This window comes from Panthera onca, chromosome F2 (genome assembly GCF_046562875.1).
Source record: "Panthera onca isolate mPanOnc1 chromosome F2, mPanOnc1 haplotype 2, whole genome shotgun sequence".
Classification (NCBI taxonomy): Eukaryota; Metazoa; Chordata; class Mammalia; order Carnivora; family Felidae; genus Panthera; species Panthera onca.
This window is the reverse complement of record NC_138356.1, coordinates 51,173,003-51,193,867: the sequence shown is the minus strand read 5'-3', so window position 1 is coordinate 51,193,867 and position 20,865 is coordinate 51,173,003. Positions and strand designations below refer to the sequence as shown.

General features: G+C 39.1%; 1 protein-coding gene across 2 annotated transcripts in view; it reads right to left on the bottom strand.

The window, feature by feature from the left end:
• ZFPM2 (zinc finger protein, FOG family member 2) overlaps positions 1 to 20,865 on the bottom strand; it is a 469,330-nt gene that overhangs the window by 145,848 nt on the left and 302,617 nt on the right. For both annotated transcript variants that reach the window (XM_078441932.2, XM_078441933.2), the window contains one exon: positions 18,743 to 18,854. In XM_078441932.2, coding sequence (XP_078298058.1) covers positions 18,743 to 18,854 — 112 coding nt within the window. The remainder of the gene's footprint in view (positions 1 to 18,742; positions 18,855 to 20,865) is intronic.

Below are 20,865 nucleotides of genomic sequence, written 5' to 3'. Positions count from 1 at the left end.
GAAAGTCGAATTAACTGTACTGAAATTTTTCTTCTTAAAATGTCTTATTTATATTTTTATTGATACAGCAATTTACCTCCTACCTTTCAGTGTTTTTCAAAACGGATTCTTCTTCTGTTTAGATTTAACTCAGTGTGGGCTAAATTGTTTCATTAATTTGGTAGGCATGTCACATTTTAACATGATTAAAAGGTAAATGCATGGGTAGGAATAAACACCATTTAATTTGCAGGCTATGTTGTGTTGTGAAAAACACATGGGTGTAAATTCTGACTCTATCCCTCACTAGCTATAAAACTATCTATAAACCCTCAAAATATATTCTGTTTTGGTTTTTTTTTAACCTACAATACTCATAGTAACCCTTGCAGAGTAGCAGCATATGGCATACAACTTTGTGATAAAGTAAATGCTCAACAAAGTTGAGTTTCTGGGTTTTTTTTTTGCCTTTTAATGTCAAATGTTTTATCTCTGCACAGAAAGCTAGATGTGGAACCATGTATACTTTCCATGTAGTTCTGTGGGTTTGGCATGACTAACACCTAGGTGCGATGCAAAACAAAGCTGCCACTGTAGAATACAAAATCTCATAGGATAGAAAAGCATTAACAACAAGAAAACTATCAGCTCATCTCACTCTTTAAATATAAATTGTTATCTATTTTATTGCTTCCTGACCCAATCTATTTTCTCCACTTTCAACGGAAGAAACTGGGGCAAAAAGGGAAGGCGGGAGAGAGAAGCTGAACATTCATTTATTCTTTCAACAAATATTTCTCAAGTGCTTCCTATTAGTCAGGCATTGATCCCAAACTCTCCCTGCTCCTAGGACTCAGAGCTGGAATCAAAATACAAGTAAATGTTTTCAGGGAGATACTGTTTATGGAAGGTTTGCCAGATAACAATCTTCAAAAACTTTTCAATATTCTTTTCTCAAGTCCTGTTAGCGTTTCAATAGGAGCAAACATAATAGTGGTCTCCTTCCTGCTTTAAAGAGCAGCTCAGATTCTTGTATTGACACAGTCTCTAGAATTAAACTTGAAAAAACCAGAAGCAAGGGAGTTCCCATTAAGAGTCCTGGCCTTCCAGGCTTTCCCCTCCTCTTTGTCCCATAAAGCCAGAATTTTCTGACCTGCGGGGCACAGTGTGGGACTCATCTGTTTTCTTAAGCATTTCCTGGCTAGGGACATACCACTGTAGCGGTGGGAGGAGAGAGTGACACAGAGATTTATTCACAACTGCACTGAATGAGGTAATTATCAAAGCATCTATTTAATCTCTGACTACTAATGGGCAGTATATTGGTGTTACAGGACAGGACCTTAACGCTCAGAAATTTGTTAGTAAGTTATGGGGGAAAACACGCCACAATTTTTTTTTTAACTGAAAAAGTTAGTAATTTCCAGAGGTCAAGAAGTAAATCCCAGAGCAGATGCTTGTAGGAACCACGAGGGGTTCATTCATGCATTCGTTTCTTCTCTTAGTGGTTTCTATGTAAAAGAAGCAGGGTGTGTGTGTGTGTGTGTGTGTGTGTGTGTGTGTGTGTGTGTGAGAGAGAGAGAGAGAGAGAGAGAGAGAGAGAGAGAGAGAGAGAACGAACTTGAACCCTGATCAGTTTACTGATGAGTTTTTGCCCACTAACCAAAAATGTTAGCTCAAAAGTACAGGGATTCTTGCCTGTTTGGCTCACTTCGGAGCCTACAAAATTGACTGGCACACAGTAGGCCCTCAATAAAAAGCTGTCAAATGGATGAAAGAATGAAAAGCAGGGGTGGGTTCAATACGAGCTGTGTCATCTGTTAGCTTTGCGACTTGGCAAGTTATTTAAGCTCTGACACTTCAATGTCGCCATTATTAGAAAACCGGCAATGGTTACACTGTTGTCTTGGGATATTTGTTAGCATTTAATAATTCCACGCCCAGGACAGGGCTCCGCATACCCTGCTCAGTGAGCATAGATGAACTGCCCCCTCCTTCTGCACACATTCTTCCTGACTATAATGATTTAACATTGTTATAGGAGACGATTGTGTTAATTGGATGACTCTTACGGTGACTTTTAAATATGGTGAAGTGGGCACGTAGCATCGGTTATAACAAAACATTGCGTGTCATTCTAGATTTCTCTAACCTAATTATGTTCCAAGGTAAGAGAGAAAAGTCTAACTTTATAAAAATAATCACAGGTTGGAGAAACAATGTGAAGTAACTGTTAATTAACAGTTTCCTCATGGTTTGAATATTATAACCAGTGTAATAAACCGACTCAACAGCGAGGCTTTTATGATCTTGAACAAGTTCCACTTTTTTAATTCGAGGGGTTTTATTTATCAGTAAAGTGTAAATATGTTGTTCTCAACCCAAAGTTAATAGTTTATTTGAGAATTTGTTCGAATAATGTATAGTTCTTTGGCTTAAAAGGGTGGGAAGCCAAAAACTCAAATAAACCTATATCACAGTAAAGGCTATATCAGAAGACTTTATTTAATGGGGTGAAGAAAATATTTCCTGATTTTTTTATTACTATAGGGCAGATCTGACACCATTAGTTTTCTTTCTGTCATAAATACAGACGAGTAGAATTTGACAGGCATCACTATAAAATAGGTTATAGATAAGTTCAGGCATCCTTCCTTCCACACAGACCTCTTACACTGGGTTCTGATGGGGCTGCTTGAATAGAATGACCAAGGTTTGATTTTAGGCTTCTAGGTCACGGTTTCACCTTGACAACGGTTCTTTCATTTCCAGCAGTAACATTTGCTAGGATCCCTAAGGTGCTTTCATTTTTTGTAAGTAGTGTAAGAAGAAGAAAAAAAAAAGGATAGAAAAAAAAAGATAAATCTTAATTCACATGCTGCAGGACTATCTCTGTGTCTCCGGCACAAAACTTCAAATCCAATCCAAGAACTGGATGTGTATTAGAAGTCTGCAGATTTAAACCTTGTCCACCGTGATCAAACTGGATTTATGGAGCATCATAACTCTCTAGACACCATCCAGCAGCTTATTAATTTAATAGACTCCTGTCCATTCACTGATGTTCCTGCCCTGACAGTCTCTCAAGATAAGGTGAAAGCCTTTTGACAGGACAGAGAGCATATATATTTTCTTCTGTTTTCTCGTGGATGGGGTTGTCGACAACTTGAAATGTGTGGCTCAGCAAATTTGTTTTTTTCCCCTTTTGCTGTGCAGGAAGGATGACAGACAGGAGCCTCCGGAGAGTCCCAGGGTTCAGGGGGCCTGTGTTTCCCCTAAGTACTTATTTAGCATTTTGTTTTGCAAAACAACAACGAATTGATTTAAAGGCATACACTTGGGGACGTTTTCACCATGAAAAGAAACGGCATTACAATTTAATGCCTAATATAAATTAAGAGGTGCTGGAAAGAAGAGGAAAAGCAGCAATAAATGTTCCCATTAACTAGAGTACAGCAGCATTTTCTTTTCTCTAATCCCATTTGTGGGAATGAGGGGAGAGCCAAAAAAGATAGCACTCAAGCTGTTGTCTGTTTAAGGACAAAACAGGAAGAAGTTTTCAACAATCTTATTTTTCTTTATGATATTCTCATGCTCTACAGTGGTGTTTGTTATTTGCAAATAAATTCACAAGTCTCAGTGAGTTATTACACCAGTATATTGCAAGGTTAATTATTGCCACCCTTCGGCATGTTGTTCTGTTAAAGTCACATCAGCAATCACTAGACCTTGGCTCCCCAAACTTAAACGTGCACAAAGATCACCCAGGATCTTGTTAAAATGCAGGTTTGGATTCAGGAGGCTTGAGTGGGGCCTGAGGTTTCTGGTGTTTCTAATAAGTGGAATGCCATATTGCTGCTTGGCAGGCTACATACGAAGTGCAAGACATTAGCCAAATTTTTTAAAAGAAAGATCATTTAGATATAAACAAATTATACCCTAGTAGCTAGCATACCAAAGTAAAATGTAACCTGAACATCTCACAAAGAGTTCACAGATTCCTTACCTGGCTTTTGGTACCCGACTAATATTTCAGCAAATTGAAGAACATACACTCCCAAATTTCATGTGATGGCCTCCTTTCTTAAAAAATGTTTTTTTTATTTATTTTTGAGAGAGACACACACACACAGAGTGAGCAGGGGAGGGGCAGAGAGAGGGAGACACAGAATCCGAAGCAGGCTCCAGGCTCTGAGCTGTCAGCACAGAGCCTGACGCGGGGCTCAAACTCACAAACCACGAGATCATACCCCGAGCTGAAGTTGAATGCTTAACAGACTGAGCCACCCAGGTGCCTCATGGCCTCCCTTTTATAATCTTCCTTCATTACATGTGTAAAGATGATTATCTTAATTTCCTTTGAGATAGCTAACTAAAATGGTACATTTAAAGCCAATGGTAAGATAAAAAGTAACTTGCCCGTTTCTTATACACATTTTCTCCTTACTTCATCTCACTGATAGTTATTTTTCTTATCTGTATCTCTAGTCAAAATGCAAAACTATGAAGGAATATTTCTCAACTAAACTACTGTTTGGCCTAAATGTCCTTCATAGGCCATTTATTTTGCTTCCTTAGACTTCAGATCAGACCATTCTGGACCGACCAGGTGAGAATATTTAACAGCAAAACACACAACTTAATCTAGAAACCTACACACAAAACACATCAAGATAGCAGAACTTATATTTAAGACACATAAGATTTCATTTGCATTACAAAACTAGTTTGGTGCTGCAGACTTCAAATGATTATTTACTCATTTATTGACAAATTTTACATCTTTTTTTGTGGTGGGAGGGCAGTAGACATATGCATTACTCATCAGGTCATATTCATTATGAGACCTAATTTCCTCATTAGAAATACTTGGCAAATATTAGCTTTCCTAAGAACCCGTGAGTTTTCTATTTCTTGAAAGTCCATACAAAGTAAAGGGGGCCGAACTGGAAAGCAGTCATTCTTGAAAATCGTTACTGAGAACGGAGACCAGACAGTGATGATAAATACCAGATTTCTGAAGGAAAAACTGGCTTAAAGTAATTTATTCTCATTGAATTTCAATGGGCAGTAGATAGAACTACATAAATAGATAGATAGAAAGATCTTATCTGTTATACTTAAATGTATGTATTTCGGATCCATTCCCTTGGTTGGGATATTCTTCCTTGCGACACCACGATATACTATCTTGGTTGACCCCACTGTTGTCTGACAGTCTTCACAGACCTCAGACAGACTAATGAGAATATATCTTCTCTGACGTTCTATTGTATGTCATGGCACAGAAGGTGACCTTTTAAGTTTAAAAATAGCCTTCAAAAATGGGGTTGACTTATACACCAAGAGCAAAATGAAAAGCTTCCAATTTCAGGTTTCAGGGTGAAGACGTGAGGTCTGACTGACTTTCCGCCAGTGAAGAACTGAGAACGACAGACAGTTACCGTCTGACAGGAGAAGGTGAAGTGGAATCAGAAAGAACTGCCGAGTAATAGTGAGCCAAGGTCTTGGCATGACTGGTGCACAAAGATGTCAAACAAAACCCTAGGGTTTGACAGCATCTTTTGCATGGATGTCAATTTTAATGTTTTCTAAATTCTTTTCCACATCTTAAGGCAGACTGATAGAGCATGATGTATGCTCTGTGTATGTGGGACATTCCAAAGAAATCCTCTTGTAACAGATTCCCTAGTATTTCAAAAAGCTTGCTGAGGCATGGGATACTTTTCTAAATAGGAGGAGAATAGCATTTTAGGTACTGGATTTTCAAATAATTTCCATACAAATAATTTCTGAAGCCAAACAAGTCACACTAGAGTTTAGTCTGTTGAATAATGCATTATAAAAGCCATTAAGTGATAATTCAAAATTTGGTGAGTGTACCCTGTGTACAGTCTGTGGAGTTACAGAGGTGAGAAATGGAGTCACTGCATTTGAGGTGTTCACACCCAACCTGGGACAATGAAGGGTAGGGGTGGAGCTCTCCCCCCCCCCCCCCGCCAGGGGACAGGGCAGGGAAGGCTGTCCAGAGGTACTGATGCTACATGCCAAACCTTGGATGGTACCTGTTAGCAACGATAAAGATAGCTAGAAAGTTATTAGGCAAAGGGAACATGATATACGAAGACAGATATTTGAGGAATTTTAAATAAATAAGTAGAGTTGAAGTATAAAGGTATCTGTGGAGAATGAGTAAGAAGTGAAGCTCTAAGGAGTAGGGTGGTTAAAACATATAGGTAGCGAATCTATGGGAAACATAAATGAGGAGAAAGAAGACTAGGGAATGATAACAGTTAGTGGATGGATAGTGATGGAGACACCTGTTGCTGGATGTAGAAAGTGAGAGATCAAACCCAGTAGAATAAAAAATTGGCAACAAGAAACCACAGGAGACCTGTGAGAGAGTCACTTCGATAAAGCCAGAGGGCAGAAACTGGAAAGAAGAGAAAATGCTGGGATTGAGGAAGTCAAAGAAGTGACTGCAGAAAACTTTGCAGAAACTGCCTAGGAAAGGAAGCAGAGAGGAATTCCTGTTAAGTATGATGAATTGACTGCATGCATTTATTTCTATTCCCTCTCATAAACATGACAGTAAAGAGGAAAACAAAAGAAGATAGGACAAAGAGAGTGCACATTAGGCAACAGAAGTCAACAAAATCTTGGAAGCTAGGAAACTAATGGAGTGACGGATGACAAAGCAAAGCACGGAAAGCTGGAATCCAAGTATCTGAAGAACTGTTGGCCAACAAGAAGCAAGAAGATTTATTCCATAGAATCCTGGAAAAAATTAGGAATGAAAGGCACCTGGTGCCTTGAAGGGTAAGCTGAGCGAGCAGTGGACCTAAACTTTGTAAGACTGGCATCCTGAGTAAGAAGCTGTTAGCTTCACATGCTCAGCTGTTCCCCGTAGAGTTAAGGGGCAGTCCCTTTGCACTCTGATACGAGATGGAGGCTGAGTCTTTGGAGAAAGAACTGGAACTGAGGCTTCAGATCCAGAGAGACAGTCTCAGCAAAGGGTGATGCTAAAATGTCACCTGAATTAGATTAAAGGAATATCTATAGTCTCAACAATGAGATAGGACTTTTCCAACATACCACCTGGTCCCTTTCACCCACTAAGGCCTCAGATTGCTGGCTGCAAGGTTCATAAATCTCAGAGACTAGACTGGCATTCTCTGAAGAAGCTACCCACGCTAAGACAAAAAATTACATGCACTGTTATTTGGGGACATCATTATCATGGCTGAGTTGCCCTCCTGCGACGCTTTAAAACTCACCGATTGACATCCTATGACCCTGTGCAAAACCCATCAGTTGACCCTCTGCAAGACCTACCACCTGTCAACTCATGCTGTTCTTATATTTAGCCTTATTGTCCCATTCTTCAAAGATAAAGCAGATACTCGTGGGTCTCTAGCCATTTAAGGAAAGCTTCAATACCAAACACAGGAACCGAAACAGTAAAGGAAATTAAGAAACCATGCACAGGGCATACAACTTCATCAATATCCTTCAGTTTCTTTCTTCGGAGGCAAAGGAAAGAATATCCCCAAGATGTTGGGGAAAAAACACCCTGTCAACTGTCAGAGAATAAGACAAACTTCCTGTAAATTAGAAATACAATAGTTAAACTTCCATAGTGAAGTTAAAGAATAAAATTTGAGGACACCTCAGAAAGTTGGACAAAGTCAAGGATATAATTGTGGAAACATTATTAGGTGCATATCATATTGCTTTCCATATTAAAGAATGAGCTGCAACTTCTTCATTTATCCATTCATTCATTCACAAATATTTAATGAGCACCTACTAAGCGCCATGCCTTAGAAACCAGAATTCCTATCCTTGAAGAACTCTCATTCCAGGGGTGAGATAGTGCTATTAAACATTTAAACAAATACTAAAATGTCAAATATGAACACAGATGAGAGAGGATGTTCTAAACTGTATATGTTCCCTCAATCTTTACATTGAAGCCCTAACCCTGAGTATGAAGCCCCAATATTAGGACATGACGCCTTTGGGAGATAATTCGGTCATGATGGGCTCAGTGCCCCTGTAAGAAGAGAATGAAGGAGCTCCTTCTCTCTCTCCCTCCTCTGTGTGAGGATACAGAAAGATGGTCACCATCTGCAAACCAGGAAGAGGGCTCTCATCAGTCTCCAAATCTGCCTGCTCTTTGATCTTGGACTTCCCACACTCCGGAATGGTGGGAAATATGTATCTATTGTTTACAATATCCTGCCTTTGCTCTTTTGTTGTAACAGCCTGAGCTGACTTATACAGAGGAGAAACAGGAATGAAAGACCTAGAGCAGCAGACTCATTAGGCAGCCTCTGTGAAGGCAACCTCTAGAGTGCTCTGAATGCCATAAGAGAGGGAGCAACGTGGGGGCAGAGCACAGTACAAAGGGCTGGAAACAGGCAATTTTTGGACTAGGAAGCAAAAGCAAGGGGTCTGTAACCACTCGAACGGAGTGGTTGGGGAGTGTAGTAAATGTAACCACGGAGATATTCAGGGGCAGACCACGAAGGGCCTGGTAAGCCAAAATAATGACTTTTGTAAGGTTTAGTTCAGGGATTGGCAAGCTTTTTTATAAAGAGCCAAATAGTATATATTTTAAGCTTTGCAGGCTACATGGTCTCTGCAAATGTTCAACTCCATTCTTACAGTGTAAAAGCAGCCACAGACCAATATAAACAAACAGGTAGCTGTGTTCCATTTAAACTTTATTTACAAAAATAGGCAGTGGGCCAGATTTGGTCCCATGGGCCAAATCAATCCTTGTAATCAGTCTAATGGTGATGGGAAGCCTTTGGAGGGTTATATGCACCTCCACTTTTCCACTTTCTCTGTGAAATGGGAAGTGAGGTCACCATCTAACAAGGGGCATTATATATTTGAGGAGACAGAAGTCTGACATAGTCACCTTGCACACTGGTCAGGAAAATAAATCTGTATCGCTAGGTTATATACACTGAGGGTTCACATTTACCTCGTAGTCAAATGTGATACAAACTGGTCAGCATTGGGTTATTTGCTGCGATTTCATTGTTGTCATTAGTGATGGTAGTTTGTTGGTTTTATTCTGACCATATGTTTACGTGGCTCTCACTGTGGATCACAAATATCAGGGGAAAGTGGAGAGTTGGACTGACCAGAATAGGGGTGTTGTCAGCCCAGTACAGTAAAAGTCAGAAAGAGAGAGAGAGAGAGAGAGAGAGAGAGAGAGAGAGAGAGAGAGAAAGAGAGAGGTGAGGAGGTACGAGATTGGTGACTGGAATCATGAACCCACAGAAGTCAAGTCAGGTAATCTGGAGGTAACGGCAGGAGTTGCTGGTGGACAGGAAAATGATGGTGATGGGGCAAAGGGATAGAGGTTCATCTGGAGTTGAAAAATTAAAGAAGTCAGGGAATGAGTAGATCAAGGTGGATGATTTACTACTGTCTTCGAGAGGGGTGTAGCTACCAATACTATTTCCTTGACAGAAAAAGTCTCAGTTTCCTTCATGGATGGACCTAAGCTGAACCCTTGGACACACAAATCTTAGTAAAATCCCAATGTGATTGTGTGTGCCTCGAAACTTGCAGTTGCTCTCCACTGCTTCCATTGCAAGGTCTTCAGACTGAGCATTTAATGGAACCTACAACATGGCCCTTGGATGCTTGTGGAGGCTTCCTCACTGGTTTTATTTGCAAATTCTCTGCTCTACCTAAGGCGTGTGCCAATACGCTCATGAAAACACCGTATGCACTGTAGTCCATAAATTTTCAGGCACACAATTTCAACCTCCTCAAATGCCTCTCCCCATTTCTTTGACCTTGCAGGACTGAACTCAGTATTATGTAATCTTCATCAATTAAGGTTTTTCAAGAAGTACCATAAACTGGGGTGGGGGTGTTTCATATTCTTTTGTATCACTCATGACACCTGGGTCATATCATGCATAAACCATTGGCTCAATTACTTTTATTTTATTTAGAAAATTGTCTTGTGAAATACAGAGTGCCAGGATATTCACAGAGGTGCTAAAGAAAAATAATTAACTCACTAAGGAATAACTTAAATTCTATGGATGAGAGACATTTTGTGGGCAAGGCAAAGGTTTCTTTGTTCTTTTAGTTTGGCTTGCATGAAAAGAAGAGTGAGAATGTACTTAAGACAAAGGGTGATTTTCATTTGCAAATATTTTTCCTAAATTATATGAGAAAAAAATCAATGTAAAGAAAATTATAAAAGAGGGATACAAAAATATCCTCCCCAAATCTTACCATAACCTCTACAGAAATACTCTTCTTATTTCTAGGTCTTTCTTTCAAGTATGTGTCCCTGCACATACGCTTTTTTTTAAGTTTATTTATTTATTTTGAGAGAGAAAGAGAGGGTAAGACAGAGAGAGAATCCCAAGCAGGCTCAGCACTGTCAGCGCAGAGGCTGACTCAGGGCTCGAACTCACAAACCGTGAGACCATGACCTGAGCTGAAACCAGGAGTCGGATGCTTAACCGACTGACTGAGCCACCCAGGTGCCCCCACATACACTTTTTAAATATACCCACAATCATTCTGGGGACAAAACTTCCTATTCTGCTTTTTCATTTGAAAGTATAACATCATAATTTCTTCTACGTAATACACTGTCTTAAAAAAGTAGTCACGGTATCTCACTCTGAAAAGAATCCATCCTAAAGAGTTGTCCCTCATTTTAGCTGTCAAAGATACTTCGGGGGGTAGCTTTCAAGATCAGCATCTCTTTGAATATGACAAGCTAACATCCCTGAATGACAGTGAGTCACCTCTCAAAAGACCCCACTCTTCATTTCTCATTTTTAGACTTACAAAACTGATATATTCTTAGTTCTTATCATTTGCCAACATCCCACCTGGGTATTTACCCCTAAGAGACAAGACTTTTCATTCATGTATGGGTCCAGGGTGGTTTAGAATAATTTTTCTCCAATATGTGATAGCCCACCTGATCCACTAAGGTAATTAATAGTATAATCATGCAGGATTATTTACCAACAATTCATTAAGGAAATTCATAGAGATGTGGCTATGAAAACAAATGTATTTTCTCACATCACATAACAAACATTGGTGATAACGAAGGACATAAAGGAGTCAGTACGATCGGAACCAGACTGAAATAACCCAAGTAAATCACTAACGTAATTGTAAAAACAGTAGACACGTAGGAAGAAAAGGAAATGACAGAAGGCCTGATAGTTGCTGAAATGGCTGTTGTTCTGCAATTTGCAACAGACGGCTCTATTGTAAATAACACAGTACCTACTGGGGTCACTCATCTTGACCTTAAGAGCCCCTCAGAAATGACGATTTGAATCCAAATGGTGGTTTTCTAAAGCAGCCATTTTTACAACCACGGATTCCTAGAACAGGCATAATAAATTACTCCTCTAAACCTCTCTCTTTCTCATAGAACATAACCAGAAAAAGCCTCAGATGTTCCTGAAACATGTTGGGTTTTCGGCATCGCGTTATCCTGTGGTGCTCTGCAATCAATTACTGTTATACCACCATCATTAATAATTTTCTTAATGAAAATGATTCTGTTGATCTCCGTTGTATTTTAATTATCAGAGTTAAGCATAATTACACTGCCGCTCTGAGCTGGCATGTGGACTCCTTTAGGGCGCAATTTTGTTTTAACACACTGATAATGTAATTTTACATTGTGTCAGTTTGTTTGGTTATTATCCAGTTGTACAATTCCACTGTATTCCTGATAACAGATAATAACCTTAGTACCTCCTATATCCTGAAGTCATTTAAAAAGCAATATTGGAATTCCGCGACTAGCTAACTTAATCGCCTTATGATTTTATAATTCCCACTGCTAAATATTTGGTTCAGGCACCCACCCTCTTTTAAGAATATCATAAAACTAGACAACAGTTATACATTTTCTATGAATTACAGAATGGTTAAATAAACACTTAAAATATGAGCACAATTTTTTTCTTTTTTAAAATAGCTTCCTATTTATATAATATTAGCTCTTTAGGTGAAGTTAAACATGAACTTGTAGTCTACTTTGAAAATTGGCTGCCCTGTTAGACACGGCTGTTGTTCCAAAACTCTACCAACATGCAATGGATTCTGTATTTTAAGGTGGAAACTTGTCCACACCTTGCAAGAGTCCTCACATTAAAAGATCTTTGTTTTGAAAAGTTGATCAATTTAGTCAGGGTGTAGAACACTGCTCATCCAAGTTAGGTCCTATTAGCATTTCTGTCATTATTTCAACAGTGCCTATAGGATCTTGAACATAGCGGACAATCAATGAAAGCTGAGATGAACTCATTGCGTGGTTACACTTGTGCAAACAAGCAAAATCAGAACTCTGAGGATGGTCACAGAAGGATTTTGAGATACGTCTTCCATGTGGCTTTAAATTGCTGTGGTCTTAAAAGTAACAGATATATTAGCATAAAGCACTGCTGTCACTGCTATTTTAGTTCTTGAAGCCAACCACAGAACGAGGGGGGAAAAGCAGATTTCCTGATAAACACATATGCAAATTTGTGGAGAAGAACAATAACTTGCAATCTTGGCCCAGGGAAGGGCATTATCAGAACACTGTTAATTGTCCAATTGGGAATTGAAGTCCACGTGCTCAAGATTGAATCCCAACGTCACCATGTATGAGCCAAAGATCCTCGAATTATTAATTTATCGAAACCTCAGTTTACTCATCTGTAAAGTGGGGATAATGCTGCTTCTGTCATGAGTCTGTCGAAATAGCAAATAAGAAACTGTAGGTATAGTACTTCAAGCAATGTCTGCATAGAATAAGTGTTTAAAAAAGGTGACTGCTATATTAGTATTAATAATATTATCATTATCGTCTTTATACTAGACATTTTATGTAAGACTTCTTTAAAAATAAAAATAGCATGTGTCCAAGGGAAAACTCTAAGAGCATCTTCAGGCAAAGGCTTCAGGCCTTTAATTCTGTAATACAGTTGTCTGGGGATACTGTGGGTTCAACAGTAACCGAGTAAGACTTCTGGAATACGTAGCTACAAATCTGCTACCAGATGAGGATGTTTTCCTGCACATTTGCTTGATACCAACATAAAGACCTGGTTTCATTTCCTCTGGGTTTGTACTGACATGTTCACAAAAGCAAATGGGATTGAGTAGAAGATAATTAGCAATACAGTATTTATAATAATATACACAGTTAAGGGTTCTCCCTCTCAAAAATTCTGCAACATGGCCATTGCTATCCCACTCTTACAACTGAGGAAATCAAGATTTATAGAGGGTACATGATTTGCCCAAATTTACATACCAGCAATAGTTATTTTACCCTGATACGGTGTTTTCATATGGAAAGAAATCTTCGGTGGTTAAGGTGGGAGTGGGAGTTAACCGATACTTTTTTCACTCTTTTGATTGGCAACATTGATTCTCTTAATCTTGACACCTAGAGAATGTGGCTACACTGAAATAACAACTCCATGAAAAACTAAATTGTTCCTTATTGGAAATGAACTGAATGAAGAAACCCACATGCTAATGGCTTAATTCTGAGTATTCAAAAACAACCTATTTACTTTTACAATGTGAGAAAGGTCACCATACTGTGCAAACACTATGAAGTAAAGAACACCATGGTTTATGGAGAAGAAACGTCAATCTCCAAGGCTCAACAGGCACCAGTGGATTTTAGGAATTAGTGGGCAGACCTTGCTAATCCTACCCCCCAGCATCCTCCCTTTAACTTCAGCATGGTGCTTTTTAGTATTTTTCCATTGGAGATAAGTAAATTAGAATTATCTGGAGTCTGTTGAGAATAATGGCCAAAAACAGATGACCCAACAGGTCTGGTCCATCAATATCTGGTTGAGCTAATTACTTTCTGGAATGACAGGGGGTAGTTGAGGCAGGAAAAAAGTACATCAGATTACAATATTAATGCCAAAATACTATACTTTTTTACTTTGATGAAACAAGATGATGGCAGCCTGTCACAAAGCACTAAGTGATATAATATAATTTTATAATAATTATTTGATGGACACCCTGGAAATGAAAACTACAGTTACATTTAATTTTGCTATTAGCTCACATTTAATAATACTTTAAGAACTAAGTATGCCTCTCAGATGGTAATAGTTACACATTAAGTGGCCTATCTAACACACCATAAGAAAATGATATCAAAAATTTCACAGTCCAGCCAATTTTAAAAAATGCTAAACATATGCATTTTTACATTCTATTTGTAAATAGGTACTGATATCTTCTCAGATGGCCAGGTCCTTATAATAATGATTTTGGCATAGAATCCATGAGTAATTTAGGTTCTTAGCTAGAAAACAAAACACGGAAATGTAATTTTCGCCTCAGGAATTCATTTGTCGTCTTTGGCGAGAGCTTCTTAGACATTAGGAATAACGTGTTGCATCTAAGCCCATCAAGCAACACCTCTTTTGTATCTGGCACCAGTACTTTGGTTTCATTTGGGGAACTATTTCTTTTCCATCTTCGTGGCTCACGTGGGGTTAATTCTACTCTAAGGATGATTGTAGTCTGCCAGGGAGAGTGTTTAATTGGATCAAAGATTGGTATGTGATGTGCCCTAATCAAAACCCAGGAAAGCTGTGTTTCATTGGAAGTGCTGTGCTGGTAGAATTAGTTTGGAGCTTCCCACTACCTGAGGAGAGCATTTCTGAAAATGAAACCCATGCAAGAAAGAAGAGGCAGAGGATAGAGACAACCTGGGGACCAAGTTTGAGCAACTGGATTAAGCTGTTCCTGAAGTCCAGAACATCCTTAGACTGTTTTATGAGTAGATGAATCTCCTTACCCCAACACATGCACACACGCGCGCGCACACACACACACACACACACACACACACTCTGTAATTCTTTTTTTTTTTTTTTTTTGCATAAGCCAATTTCATTTGGATTTCTATCACTTGAAAACAGTCCCAGCTTATAAGTAACATACGTATTATGAAAATGCCTCACACATTACGGATGCCCAAGTCAATACTTACTAAATCTAAATTGCTAAAACCTTCCAGCTACAAAACTCTTTTGCTTTGAGGAGTCTTATCATACCTGCTGCCTATGAAGACAGCAAGCTCACAGCCCACAAGGTCCTGATAGAAGTGCTTTCTTGGGTCATATTTTCCATGACTCAAATGATCCCTGGTACAATCCCAGCATATTAAGGTATTCACAGAACTTTGAGACATATTCTGGGTGAGTTATTCCCTCCCTCCAAAGGCAATCTGAATACTAGGAATTAGTATCAGGCCTTCGAAGTCCATCTAGGGTATCAGAACAGAATTTACAGAAGGGTTTTTGAGTGTGTTATCCAGAACACTAACTGCAATGGGTGTCCACTGGAAAGGAAAAGAAAAAAAAAATCTATCTACCTATCTCATATGGTCAAATGAGTTAAATTGGTGTTTTGTTTTGTTTTGGTTCACTACAGAACTTCTCAGAGCATTCATACCAGCAGGCATTGTGAGTTTTCAAGAGGGGCCACAATAGGCAATATTAGGTCATAGGGCTTGTTCTTTAATGCACTTGGGGTTCTGAGTAATGCAATTGGGGAGTGTCATACTCTAACATAGATCTTTGCACTATTCAGGCATAAATACCTGACTGACTTGGAAGAATTTACTCATCATATAAAATGGCAAGGGGAAGTCAGAGTTACACAGTAGGCGTATAGGGTTTGGAACCATCAAGACCTGTTTTCAAATTTGGCTCCATTGTTAGGTCTCCATGACCAAGAACAGCCATACTATCTTTCTCAATGGGAATGCCAAACTATGCAGGGGCATCTGGGTGGCTCAGTCGGTTGAGCATCCGACTTCAGTTCAGGTCCTGATCTCGTGGTCTATGAGTTTGAGCCCCGCGTCGGGCTCTGTGCTGACAGCTCGGAGCCCGGAGCCTGCTTCGGATTCTGTGTCTCCTTCTCTCTCTGCCCCTCCCCCACCCATGCTCTGCCTGTCTCTCTCCGTCAAAAATAAATACACGTTTAACAATAATCAAAAAAAGAATGCCAAACTATGTAAAATAATTTTTAAAAAGCTACTTATCTTATTAAGCTGTTTGAAAGCCTAATGCCGGGAGAAATTATTCTAATGTCTGTAACTCAGACCCTAAGTTACACAAAGGTACATTTGAACCCCACTCCAACCACTTACTAGCTATGAAATGGAGAATTAGGTGGGTTGAGTAAATTACTCAACCCACCTAATTCTCCATTTCACCTTTTGCAACATGGAGTAGTATATTAATTACTTCATAGGAGGTAGTAAATGAAGATAAAATGAAATGATGCCTATGCAGTAAATATTGCACTACCCGCTCTTTGTACCACAATACCAATAGTTCTTAAGTTGAACAATATCAAATTACCTTTTGCAGGTTAAGAACCATTAAATAGCAGTGATTCTTATGGTTCATCATTCGAGTATATGAAATTCCTGTGACCGTTTCTGGCAACTACACATCCTTTGTTTATCTGGTCAACAAATCAATATTTATTGAGTACTTTTTTTTTTCTTTATAGCAGCATACCATACCAAGGATAGGAAGGTGACTAAGACAGTTCTTGCCCTCGGTAATTACAGAGTAGACTGGAAAGCAAGGCAATAATCCCTGTTTACTTTTTTCTTTTACTAAAAGTTAATGGCTAACTTCTTACTTTTTTGTCCCCGAATTTTTAACTTTGTTACTCTTTTCTTGAACCCATATGATAATGATCATAAAACAAGGTGATGGAGGGGCGCCTGGGTGGCTCGGTCGGTTAAGCGTCCGACTTCGGCTCAGGTCATGATCTCGCGGTCCGTGAGTTCGAGCCCCGTGTCGGGCTCTGTGCTGACTGCTCAGAGTCTGGAGCCTGTTTCAGATTCTGTGTCTCCCTCTCTCTCTGACCCTCCCCCGTTCATGCTCTGTCTCTCTCTGTCTCAAAAATAAATAAACATTAAAAAAAATAAAAAAACAAGGTGATGGAGAAGAATGAGAGAAGCACACATGGCTGGTATGGAAGTACCATGGAGAGGATTCAGGGGTGCCGAGTAATGGTGGCTATTAGTAGCCATGTACGAGGCCAGCAACTAGTTGGGCTCAAGATCTGCTTCATGCATTAATTAATGAGTAACCTTCCATAAATTGCTCCAAATTACTTACTGCCAACCATAATACAAACATAAACGTGTTCGAGTTAGAGTCCTCCGCTGAACACAGAACTGCAATTTTGTCATATTTCTTATATAGCAAAATAACAACCATTGCTCCCCGAAGAATGGCTGATTTAAAAATGCAGTGGATCTGGATTATGACAAGAGAACAGCTACTCCCTTGGTTCCTCCATATTATACCACCATCGCGGAGATAAGACATTATACAACAACCATTTATTCCTAGTGATTAAGCCTGCATTCCGAGGTCTCTTTTGTATTTCTGCACTCTGAACGTGGGCACTGGTAAGCTGGTTCACTATACCATTTCCTTCCACTTTGATAGATCATGTTGACATATCCTGGGAAAATCTCACTTCCCTTCTAGTTAAAAGCTCCCACCAGCATACCACAGGTATTTCAGGTTAGAAAATGAGTAGGTTTGGGACCAGCAATTATAGAAGGAAAAGGAATATAATCAGATCCTGGTGTGCAGATTGTTTTTTAAGCTCACAAATTCCCTCTTTCCGGTGTTTCAACTTTCAAAGGCTTATGGTAGTTTAAAGGCAATCCTCTTATAAGTGTACAAATTGTAATGATTATAGGAACAAGTTGTAATTGTTTCTAGCAAGTTTTTAAGAGTCTTTGATGTTATGATTAGTGTTTTATATGTTAATATATTGATAGGGGTGCTTATTTGCTTGTTCCCTTGTACGCTTTTATGGTTTCTAGGTTCACTGTGCAAATAAATCTTTGATCTCAGTAGGTCTATTTGGTTAAAAAAGAAAGCTAAAAGAAATTAAACACGCGAAGCCCAAGGTTTTGCAATATTTACGAAGAAGCGCGATTAGGGATTTCTCTGTAAGAGTACAGAGCTGGGGCCCACGACCTGAAGGTGGAGAAAAGTGTCCCAAATGACACCACACACGAACAGGGGACTGCGCTGGGGAATGCCATCCCGGAACTTGGGCTCCTTTGTAGCCAGGGTGTATCTATATGACGGCAGTCTGGGCTGATGCCACACTGAGCAAATCAAAGGCAAAGCACTGCAAGCCATCGGCTTCCTCTTTCCCATTTGCCTCCTGCCCTTCAGAAATCACCATGGGGAAGAATTCTCCGTCTTTGCAATGGTTTCATTTTCAGCTATCCCCATCATGAGTGATTTCAAGACAGTGTCTGGAATGCAATGCCTCCTGGAGCATGCACCTTGACACGAATTGCTAAGTTTCAAAGGAATTTGCTTTCTGTAGATAATGTCTAAGAGAGAGGGACCTGGGATTTCATCAAACTGGCTATCAATAAAGCTAACAGCAAGGAAGGCTCTAGTCACACCACTCAAATGCAGGGTTAGGTAAATGTGTGCAGTGCTAAGTAATTAATGGTATAACACTTTCTGTCATGTTTTGTACAGAAAAAGCCCAGTAGGCTTTGCTGACAACACGGGTTAGAGAGATTCAGGAGGGAAAAAGAAGAGAGGGGATCAAATGTCACTTTGCATTCTCATTCCCCGCTCACTGGGTGCTGTTGTGCAACGCCCAGGTTCCAAAACTCGCAAAGAGAGAGGGAAATGATTCCCGCATTTACCTTTGCTGTACACAATGCAGTTGTTTTTGTTGTCTTCTACTCCTTGCCAAGTCACATCCAGTAGCCACTTGGGACCAGCAGTCAGCACCATTGGGACCTGAGCCTTTGTCTTCTGTAGAAAGAATGATAACAAACAGATGCCATTTGCTTTTGTTGATTAAAAACTTGAATAATAACTGTACTAATCATTTTATTTTTACAAACAACTAAATCTCCCAAACCATAATCCACGTCCTTATTCCCCTGTCTCATAATATCTTTTTAAGATGACAGAAGCTGTAAGGCTTTACTGCTTTCACTAATCTGAATGGTAGAATTATTATCAAGGATTTTTTTTTCCCTAAATGATACTGGATCAGATCTCCAAGATTAGACAGATCTCTTGCGGCTCTGAATTATAAAGAGAATGCAGATGACTTTCATTGCAAAGAGCAGAGTGTTTAGAAGTGAACTTTAGACACATTGTACTTTACTATCAACAGGATCTCACTATTTCCTGAAACAGACAGGAAAGAATTTAAAGAATCAGGATCCATTTCAAAGCTCTACCCTGAGCAACATTTTTATTAGAGTCGGAATTTATTTCAAATGAATAATGAAATCTACCTAACCTCCTTTGCTAAGTGTGGATATGCAGTCTGACTGTAACTGAAATAATAATAATGCTAATGATTCACCATACATTGTCTCCAGAAAGAGTATAAAAGAGGAATCGTGAATAAATTCAGATGCAGAGCAACTAAAGCATGACATACCTCGCTCTGGGAAGCACAGAGGCAGGGAGACACTCACCCTAGTTCGAACAAAATGTTTCCGGTTGTACATTTTCAACATAAGGCTCAAAAGGTTTATCAATTTAGGCTGTTTGGAACGCGAATTATTTGCCTTTAATTACATTAAACATGGCAGGAAATGAACTGAGGAGGAAACAAGTGAGCCTTAGCAAGACTGTTGTTTCCCGATGAGTCACAGTGAACTAGCAGTCAGACTTTTATCATCCACCAGACCATGTCTGTATATCAAATATCACAAAACCCAGAGTACAATGCAAGGGTCTCAAGGTAATGTTTGAACTGAATCTTCACCTAGATATGATCCTGCCACAGAGATCGTGGCTCATTCTGGGACTTTGCTGCAAATTTCCCAAATTGGCATTAATAAATATTCACTTGTGGAGTTCCGTGTAATCTGGTCATTTCAAATCCCTCAGGAATCTGGAAAATCCATTTCCCCCACTAAATAACAACAATGATTGTGCCTGAGACACAGATCTGTTGTTAGCTGCAAACCCATATTGACGACTAGGCATAAGATGAATGTTAACCCATTCTTTAAAGTATCAATTATATTATAAGAGGTAAAACTACTGTAAAATATACTGTTTAATGAAAAAAAAACCAACCATCATGGATAAGTTTTTTTAAAAGTCTGAAAAAAATATTTCAAATTTAAGAGATGGTAAGCCAGATCAATTGTAAGAAATGCTAGCATACTGATTTTTCGTATTCGTTCTTTGATTCAATTTTAAATTGTTCGCTTTTCAACCACACATCGTAATTGTTCACTTTTCAACCATACATCTTAATATTTGGTAAGTACAACCATTAAAAACGTTTATCTTGTGCTCTACACATTCCGAGAAACTTCTCTAGTAACAAACTATAGAAATTATCCCTGAAAATATAGTCTGTAGGAAAGAAGAATACAGTCTAAGGGCCTGTAGAAAAGAAGCAATTTTATACTATTTTTTTTAACAATACAGGCAAAGATGTTAGCAAGTTATCTTTACGGTTATCAGTCTGAGTGACCATTTTTATTTACTTGCATTTGAAAACACAATTGAGGGCAAGTAAGCTTCTTCAATCTGAAATGATAATGACCCATATCCAATTAATATTAGGTCTTAATTATGCATATGTCAGCTCCCTTTACTACCAGAGAAACAGGTAAACCCACAGATCAGGCTCAGTAGGTCTCCAGGCAAAAAGCAGAACGAGTCACAAGAGAGAGTCCACCATTTCGGTAGACAGTTATTATGTAGGAGATTTCGCGATCTTATTTGTAACACTTGTTCTTTTCTGGTTTTAAATAACAGATTTCAACAACAGGCACCTCCCCCATTT